Source organism: Leptonychotes weddellii, chromosome 2 (genome assembly GCF_054177405.1).
Source record: "Leptonychotes weddellii isolate Sample4059 chromosome 2, ASM5417740v2, whole genome shotgun sequence".
In the NCBI taxonomy this organism is placed as follows: Eukaryota; Metazoa; Chordata; class Mammalia; order Carnivora; family Phocidae; genus Leptonychotes; species Leptonychotes weddellii.
This window is the reverse complement of record NC_138370.1, coordinates 174469744-174478923: the sequence shown is the minus strand read 5'-3', so window position 1 is coordinate 174478923 and position 9180 is coordinate 174469744. Positions and strand designations below refer to the sequence as shown.

The 9180-nt window shown below is 51.4% G+C and overlaps 1 protein-coding gene across 2 annotated transcripts; it reads right to left on the bottom strand.

Moving 5' to 3' along the window:
• Positions 1-5194: 5194 nt before the first annotated feature.
• On the bottom strand, positions 5195-7798 carry LOC115944287 (MORF4 family associated protein 1 like 2). 2 transcript variants are annotated; one of them, XR_014143106.1, is made up of 2 exons: positions 6367-6713; positions 5195-5895 (listed from the first exon to the last, which is right to left on the bottom strand). XR_014143106.1 is itself a non-coding variant. In XM_081812660.1 (2 exons), the coding sequence occupies exon 1, from the start codon at positions 7092-7094 to the stop codon at positions 6735-6737; it is 360 nt and encodes a 119-aa protein (XP_081668786.1). In that variant the 5' UTR covers positions 7095-7798; the 3' UTR covers positions 5195-5895; positions 6720-6734. The 2 variants fall into 2 exon arrangements, 1 of the variants encoding a protein (XP_081668786.1); XM_081812660.1 differs by lacking the exon at positions 6367-6713 and adding an exon at positions 6720-7798.
• Between the last annotated feature and the right edge of the window lie 1382 nt (positions 7799-9180).

Sequence of the window (9180 nt, the reverse complement as noted above, 5' to 3'; positions counted from 1 at the left end):
TTCCAGGCCGTCTGTCTCCCACCCTGCACTTCCCAGCCCCACAGAGCTGAGTGTCAAGTTCTGGGCCACGTCCTCTGGCATGGGGTAGGGGAGCTGAGGCCCAGGTCAGACTGGGCTGGGTTTGAGGGAAGGACCACAGGCAAGAATGGGGAGCAAAGAAATTGGTTAAGTATGTGGGTAAATATAAAAATGGATTATTAAATAGAACAATACTTATTTCTAACATGTCAGGTTAAAAAAACACTAGCATTTCAGAAGTTTTCAGATCCTTGTGTATTTTAGGAGGATAGAGATGCCAATAAATTAAATTTTGGTAAGCTATTTAGGCATGTACAGATTTTGAAGATGATAATTAAAGGAATAGAAAAAGTACGAGTTTTTTTTTTAAGGATTTTATTTACTTATTTTTTGAGAGAGAGAGAGAGAGATAACACAGGAGAGGCAGAGGGAGCAGCAGACTCGCTGCTGAGCGGAGAGCCCGATGGGGGGCTCGATCTCAGGACCCTGAGACCATGACCTGAGCTGAAGGCAGATGCTTAGCCCACTGAGCCACCCAGGCGCCCCAAGTATATGAGTTTTAAACCAGTAAATCAGGGGGCGGGGCTGGGGGAGAGTAAATTTAAAAACTCTTACTCCATAATAAGGCAAGAAAGGAAATGGGAAAAGTGGAAGAGGTCAAAATAAGATGGTAAAAATAAATCTCAATACATTAGCAATTACAATAAACGTATGAGGGTGCGATTCTCAAGCCAAAAGACGAAGATTGTTGACCTGGATTAAAAAAATCCACACCAGGGGCGCCTGGGTGGCTCAGTCGTTAAGCGTCTGCCTTCGGCTCAGGTCGTAATCCCAGGGTTCTGGGATCGAGCCCCACATCGGGCTCCCTGCTCTGCGGGGAAGCCTGCTTCTCCCTCTCCTAGTCCCCCTGCTTGTGTTCCCTCTCTCGCTGTGTCTCTCACTGTCAAATAAATAAATAAAATCTTTAAAAAAAAAAAAATCCACACCAGGGTGCCTGGGTGGCTCAGTTGGTTAAGCGACTGCCTTCTGCTCAGGTCATGATCCCGGAGTCCTGGGATCGAGTCCCACATCGGGCTCCCGGCTCCCTCTGACCCTCTCCTCTCTCATGCTGTTTCTCGCTCGCTCTCCAATAAATAAATAAATAAAATCTTAAAAAAAAAAAAAAAAATCCACACCAGAGGCGCCTGGGTGGCTCAAATGGTTAAGCATCTGCCTTCGGCTCAGGTCATGATCCCAGGGTCCTGGGATAGAGCCCCACATCGGGCTCCTGGCTCAGCGGGGAGCCTGCTTCTCCTTCTCCCTCTGCCTCTCCCCCTGCTCATGCTCTCTATCTCTGTGTCTCGAATAAATAAAATCTTTAAAAAAAAAAATCCAAACCAAACAAAATCAAGGTGCATGTGGTTTACAAAGAACATACTTAAAAAAATGTAAGGACACAGAAAGATTGAAAATAAAACGGTAAATAATCCCAAGGCAAACTAACCCAAAGCCAGCTGGGTCGACAGCAGCAAACAGGAACGGTTACTGACAGAGCCTGGCTCTACAGTGATAAAAGCGCCAACAGGGAGAGCAGACGTTGCTAAACTGTAGGCACTTAGTCACAGAGCATCAAAGCGCCCAAAGTGCCTAAAGCACCGGCCGGCTCCAGAGAAACCCTGACAGTCCGCCAGCAGAGGGCGCTCTACAAGGCTCGCCCCAGGCGACAAGGATAAGGAGACTGCTCCGCTGGGCAGGGATGTTTCAAGGGAGCACATTAAAGGAACTCCTCATCCATCCCTCTCTGAGTCGCGGCAGTGTGTACGTGCTGCGAACCATGCACCTCAGCCTGTGGGGCTACGGAGTGTGGGTGAGCATGTGGGACTCACAGGATACCGAATAAGTGACCAAACCGGACACCCCGACCCCAGTTCAGGACACCTCTGACTGCCCAAGAATTGCATCGTGGGTGTCGCCAGATGACCATGGGGAAGAAGACCAAGGATGGATTTCATCTGTTCAGTACCTTTTCCCAGCTGGGGCGAGTTCTCAGGGCCTGTCTGGAACCCAGCGACCCTCTGCTGTCTAAGCAGACTCAGTCTAAATACAGGACCCTCGTGGAAGTCCCCGGGTAGCCGGAGCTCCCCTTAAATTCCCAGAGCCTAGGGAAAGGTCTGATGCACCTGCCTTCACAGCTCTGCCTCGGGCGCTGAAATTGTCTAGGGGCTGAGTGGTTACTTGACGTGAATTGAAGACAACTGGAATGTCAAGCCCCAAGGAAGCTCGAAGACAAGAGTGCAAAACCGTCATCACCTGGTGGCCCAGGCACAGTCACTTGGCCAGAGTCATGGAGCCAGTTCCTTCTCCCACGCGAGTTCCTGGGGGCATTGCAGCCACCGTGTCCTCAACCGGAACAATGAGGACGGTAAAATGACCTCTCAAATTTGGGAAAATTAGATAATGATGTGAAGGGCCAAACCCCAAGTAGATTCTTCTAATACAGACTTTTGTTTTCTCATTCCGCACGTCCAACGCGCTGCCCCTGGACGGGAGCTGTAGGAACTTGGCCATGGGCTGACAGCAAAAACGGGATCCAGGCACACTGTTTGCACTTTTGGTCCCTAGTGATTTTAGGATTGGACCTGTTCCATCGCATTCGCATCCTAGAGACTGACTTTATTCCTCATGAGTTCAATGCAAGCAAAGGTAATGATACCAGCCACCACTGGTTAGAAAAGGAAGTGGATTTTAAAATGGAAATAAAAGCACATTTGCCTTAATAAAGCATCACACTCAAAGATGGGGACTCTGCAAGAATTGCCCCCCCTTTCCACCCCTGCCCCTCTCCATTTGACACTGCTGCAGTCACCCACAGTTTGGCCTGAGGGGCCAGCCAGGACAGGGGCCTCGGAGGCTGGGGCTCCTGGGAGGGTTTGTGCAGTCCTCAGCCCTGGCAACCCCGGCCCAGCCGGACTGCACTCACAGCACTCGCGGCATCATTCATTGGCGAAGCCACGGCACAGCCTAGAGGCGCCCTTCTAACAAAGGGGCTGGTGGGACAGGACATGGGCTGCTGCAATTCCCACAGTGACAAACATCACAAGCAGCCAGAGGAAGCGGAGGCAGGGAGGTGGGCCAGGTTCCCAGTTCCCTTCTGTACAATCCCAGCGGCGGGGTCTCTAACCTCCCTCTCAGTCCTGCCTCGTCCATCCTTCACAGACACCCGCAGGTTTCCTAAACCACAAAGCGTTGTCGATCTGCTCAAACCTTTCCGTGGCTCCCCATCACTCCGCTTCTCAGATGTTTCCAGTGAACCCCCCCCCCCTTACCCTACTTGAAATGTGGTACCTTGACCAGCAGCATAGGCAACACGGGGGAGCTTGTTAGAAATCACAATGTCAGGTCCCTAACTATAGAATCAGACCCTGCATTTTGATAAGATCCCAGGAGTTCAGACGCACTTTAAGTTTGAACAGTGCTGCTTTAGGAGCTTGGTACAGAGCCAGAAGCAGCCCCGACTGTGACTTTTTTTAGTGAGTGGTAGATCATTTTAAAAAATTAAAAAAATTTCTTGTCACACATTCAGAAACGCTGATTACTCAGAATATTACAATAGATGGCCTGGTATAAAGTACTCAACAGCAAATCCAGGCGCAGCCCGGAGCACAAATACCCCAGGTGCAGAAGCAGGTACACACAGGGTCAAGTTTAAACTCTTCCAGGTCATATGCAGACCTCTACAACCATGCCTCCTACCTCCCCGTTCCTTGCAAACACCCATAAACCCTATCATGTTACATTTTGACCTACTGAGAGACTCCCAGGGTTAGTTCCGGGATGCCCATTCCCTGCACCTGGGATGCTGTTCGGGTGGCTGAGCTCACGCTTCTGGGCCCAGACCAAGAGTCACTTGGTCTAATAAGCTTTCTCACACTCCCCAGTGCTCGGTGGACTCCCTCTCTAGTGCTCCCACAATAAAAACACAGGATACCTACATCTCCTTGACTGCCTGTAGCAGGCCTGGGACCACAAACCACATCACTAGTAGGGCCACCTTTCACTTTCAAAACTGCCCCGTTTGACAAATGACATGGCTAGTCTCAACAAGTGCTCAGGCCACGAGCCTTGGGACCAAGGCTGGACACTTACACACACGCACAGTCCCGTAGCAACACCTTCGGAACGCAGTGCGCACACCATCCAGCGCCTGCAGGGGCCACTCTGCCCCAAGCACCCCCCCCCGCTGCTTGTGCGCCGCCCCCAACTTCAATTCTTAACCCAGTCAGTCTCCTCATACCTGGTCAGATCCCGCCACTCCTCTGCTTAAACCTTCAAACCATTTCCGTGTCCCTTGCAGTCAGAGCGACTGCTCCTGCTGACCTCACCATCTACCATTTTCTCCCAAACCACTTGGGTCTCTTGCTGCTCCTCAGCCCTTTGCCCTGCCTGTTCCACCGACCTAAAATATAGAACACCCTTTCCCTACGCATCCTTGTGTGTATTCCACACGTCCTTGCTCAAATGTCACTTATCAGGTATGTCACCTGACCGCCCTATATAAAACAGCAACCCCTCCCTACCCCATTCTTTTTCTACGGAACTTACTACCTGATATAATTTTTTTCCTGCCTTAGCACAATGAGGCACTGTTCTAAGCTTACAAATGTCAGATCCAAGTGTATAAGCACTTTGTTCACTGATGCACCCCGAGCATCTGTGGGCACCCAACTTACCTGGCAAACCAAAGACCATCACTGGGGGCGCTGTACTGTGATTATACGTTTACAGAGCGTTTTTTTTTTCTTTTAAAGATTTTGTTTATTTGACAGAGAGAGACACAGCGGGAGAGGGAACACAAGCAGGGGGAGTGGAAGAGAGAGAAGCAGGCTTCCCGCCGAGCAGGGAGCCCGTTTACAGAGCTGTCTTAACTTACTAGATCATCTCTCCTGGAAATTCCTAGCGTCCAGCAGACTCTGGAGGGTCCCACGGTCACAGTGAATGTTAAGTGACTGAATGAACTGCCCTGAAGGCAGAGGCCAGACGAAATGCTTTCCTGGGGCTCCTTCTTGCTCTGCCTTCTCCTCTCTCCTGTTACAGTCCCTACAGATCGAACCTTCCTTTGGCCTACAGGCTTTTGAGCACATTCCCAGATGAGAAGCACTGGACATTCATTTGACAATAACGACAATCAAAGAGAAACTTTCATTCTGAAAAGAATTTATCTCACCTTTTCCTGGCCAAGTCAATGGCTTTGGTTATTTGCACAAAGGTTCTAAAAACTGGCTTTCAGCATTTGTTTTTCCAGGCAAGTGAAAAGTTCACCAAAGGAAGCTAGAGTTCTGCTCTCAACCTCTGTGAGGTCTGCTCTGAGGACCTAGGCTGGATATCATCCCAGCCTGGAAGATGCTTCCTGCTATCATTTTGGGGCCTGCCACGGTCAGATCCACGCTCTCCTCCCCAAACCCTCCAGGCCATGCAGTGTCACGTGCAGTTGTGGCAAAGAAGCTCCTGAAATGCATGATTACATCAAAAAGTTTACCCCAAAGTCAGCCAATACACATAGTACCTAGAACTCATCCCCTATTCTAGGTTACTCACCAGACAGGTTACATGATGTGCACCAGTTAACATGCCACAGAAAAATTACATTTCTGGAAAAAAAAAAAAAAAAAGAGACAAGCAAACAAAGAAAATGAAAAGAACACAGCTCTCCTCCTCTGATCTGAGACTGCAAAATTCCAAAATGCGGACGCCACCCCTCTCCATGCCCAACAGCCCCCCAGGGGCTTCTCAATCTGATCCAAAGCAGCGGCATCCACATCCTTGACTGGTCTGGGCTCTTGCTTCAGCAGCTGCAGCCACGCAGTGTCTTCTGTCTTGCAGAACTCTGACCGCAAGCCTCTTTCATGCGTCCCCGAATTCCAGGAAGCATAAAAAAAACACAGCAGAGCACAAGAGTATACTTCGGAACTTTAAAAACACGATAAAGTCACAGTAACGAATATGACAACACAGCAGCTTACAATCTAGGCCCTATTCCTTTAGGTAACAGTATTTATCTAAAAGCTGTTTTCTCGAAACTCGATGCACGTAATCATCATAGGCATATCCGCATACATAATACTGAAATCCTCTCCCCAAGATTATACTGGAGATTTAGTATTTAACATGGTGAAAATCTAGGGAAACTACGGAAGAGAAAAGGAAAGACTCTTGGATTCAGCCTCTCCAGCAAGTCCTCTTTACCAGCTGAACAGAATCCATCCACGGATAAGCTGGAGTACAAGTGGGGAAATCAATCATCACAATTTAAATTCTAAGACTCTCACATCCTGGAGTCAAACCAACCCAACCACCCGTGCAAAATGCTACCGCTTGCTGTCAGGACATGGGCAACGCTCCGATCTCATCACAGCACGTAAAGTTCCTGTCCTGCACTTCCGTTTCACGCTTCTCTCACTGGCCCCCTCGTCTCTTGGCGCTAGGGCCTCGGCTCTCACCCGAGGGAGGAGGCTGGTCCGCCTTCTGCAAATACGTTCCCAGCAGTGGTCTTGACCCTTCACAACAACGGACCCAAGCACTCGCTTCTAATTCCCAACGTAAGAGCGCCACCCTGTGTCTGATCAGCCCTTCTCCCACCGCCCGGCGGGGCACTCCGAGGCAGGGCGACACAAACCCCCGTCCAGCGCGCCGCCCCCCGACAGCCCCCGCCGCCCGGCACGTACCCGCCCCCGCGTCCTTCAGGAGCACCCGCAGCTCTCTATCTGCCGGTGGAGCTCCACGATCCTCCGTCCCATCAGCGCCGCCTCGGCGGCCTTCCTCTCCGCCTTCTCGCACAGCTTCAGCACCCGCTCCTCCGCCTCGCCGCCCGCGCGGCGGCCGGGACCCAGGACGCCCTCGGCTGAGGCGTCCACCTCGCTCTGAAGCTCGTCCAGCAGGCTCGCGACCTCCAGCAGCTTCCGGCGGGCCCGCAGGTGCGCGCGCACGTGCTCGCGCTCGAGGGCGGCGACGTCCCGGCGGGCGGCGGCGCGTGCGGGGTTCGGGGGGCGGCCGCAAGGCTGCTCGGGCCCTTGCCGCTCGTCCGCGTCCGCGGGCCGCATCGCACCGCCCCCGCCCCTGCGGCCCGGTCACCGCCCCCGAGAGGCCGGCCGACTGACAGCGAGCTCGCCGTGACGAGCAACAGGTTCTCCCAGCTCTTCGCAGCAGAGGCGGCGTCCAAAATGGAGCCCCAGCCGTCTGCCAGAGCTGTGTTCACGTGCGGCCCTTTTACGACACGCCGGAGCTCCTTTGCGGCCGCGCAGCCCCGGCGCCGCACCCGGCCGCCGTCTGTACGTGTTGGCGCTCCCGGAGTGTGGACGTCGTCGTCCCTGCGCTCGGTTGCTGCGCATCCTGCTCCCGGGGTGGCGCTTGCTGCCCAGTGCTCTAGCTTCTTAACGTTCTAAGTCCTAAGTAACCGACTCGGGTCGGCACTGCCGGCATCCTTCAGTGCAGCGAGAATCGAGGTGGCGAGCTCGGCGTCGGGGTTTCGGGGCGCGCCATGGAGGCTGCTCTAACCACCGCTCGCTCTGCGCTCCCGGGCGGTGGCTCTCCCCAGCCCCGCCCGCAGCGGCGCTGTGCCGCTGCTGATGCTGACCGCCCAGGTCTCCTTGCCGCCCCGCCCAGCGTCCGCCCCGGCTTCTTCCTTCTGCCGTGCGTTTTGGTTCCAAGTCTGCGCCTCGCTGTACCGGCGGTGGAGGTCTGGGCCCGCATTGGTGCCTCGGCCCTGCCGGGCGCCAAGTGTGCCCTTGGGCAATAATTGTAGAGGAATTCATTCTCCATCCGGCCCTGTTAGCCCTTCCCTGAGACAACAGGCTCTGCGGGCAGGTTCTTGGTTATTTCCCCACGGTCCTCACCCGCCTTGGCACACAGCAAGAGCTCAATAAATGCTGCTTTAACATTATTTCCCAACATTTTTTTTTAACTGCTTTTTTTTTAAATTGAAGTATAGTTGACAATGTTACATTAGTTTCAGGTGTGCAACTAGTGATTTGACGACTCCATACATTAGCTATGCTTACTGCAAGTGTAGCTACTGTCAACATATTTTTGAATGAGCCTACTGTATTGTCACTGGGATGGATGGGGTAAATTTCTAGGCTTTTTCATTCTGTGTATCTCTAGCAGGTAATATCGGGGAGACCCTACTTGTGGGTTGGCCAGAGGTCAGAGCTCCTTTAGGGTACTCTGTCGTGCAAGTGGCCCCTCCATGTTCAAAGGCAGCAACATCATGTCCAGTCCTTATCGTTTAATCTCTGACATCACCATCTGCTCCTTGCTAAAGAAAACTACTTAAGGGTTTCTTATGATTAGACTAGCTGTGCCTGGAAAATCTCCCTTTTGCAATATAATGTAACATAGTCACAGGAGTAATACCAGAAGCAAATCTCATGGAGAGCCATATTAAAATCATGCCTAGCACAGGCTCCTAGGAATCCTAAGGGCATGATCTCACAGCAGCCAGATAAGACAAAAGTAGCAGTAATTAAGTCTAGAGAGCTAAACATAAGAATTGCCTGGCTTTTGGTTCATGAGTGGAACAGAATAAAATACATAGGAACCCACTAAATTTTTGAGGCAGTCATATTAGCAAAAATGCTGCCACCCTGGATGAAGAAAGACTGAGACTACCCAAAATGTATAAAGGCTTCTAGACTCCCAAATTTCTACTAGCAGAAAGCAGGCTCAGTGGCCAAAACCGACATATTTTTCAATGCCCTCTTCAGAAGTGGCCAAAGAGTGTGATGGAAAAGGAAGAACATGGAGAGCACACACAAGTGTTGTGGAGAACATTGGATAAAGGCAGGATCAGCAAACTACAGCCCTTGAACTAAGAATGTTTTTCACATATTTAAAGAGTTGTTAAAAAAAAAAAAACGGGAAGAGGAGAAAGAAGAGAAATATGTGACAGAGACCGTATGTGGCCCACAAAGCCTAAAAAAGTTGATTCTCTGGCCCTTTTCAGAAAAAGTGTGCCAACACCCGCCCTAGTGAACCATTTTTAGGTTGCAGGACTAAGGCCTAATCAAGGAATATTCCTTACCCTTCAAGTAGAGAGACCAGACAATATTTGCCTCACAGCATGGCAGCATTGCTGTAATTCAGTTACTGCTGCCATTCGTCCTCCCTTACAAATGCGCGCTACCCTGT

Coding starts and splice junctions, on each gene's coding strand:
- LOC115944287 (XM_081812660.1), bottom strand. CDS start 7,094: ATGCGGCCCGCGGACGCGGACGAGCGGCAAGGGCCCGAGCAGCCTTGC.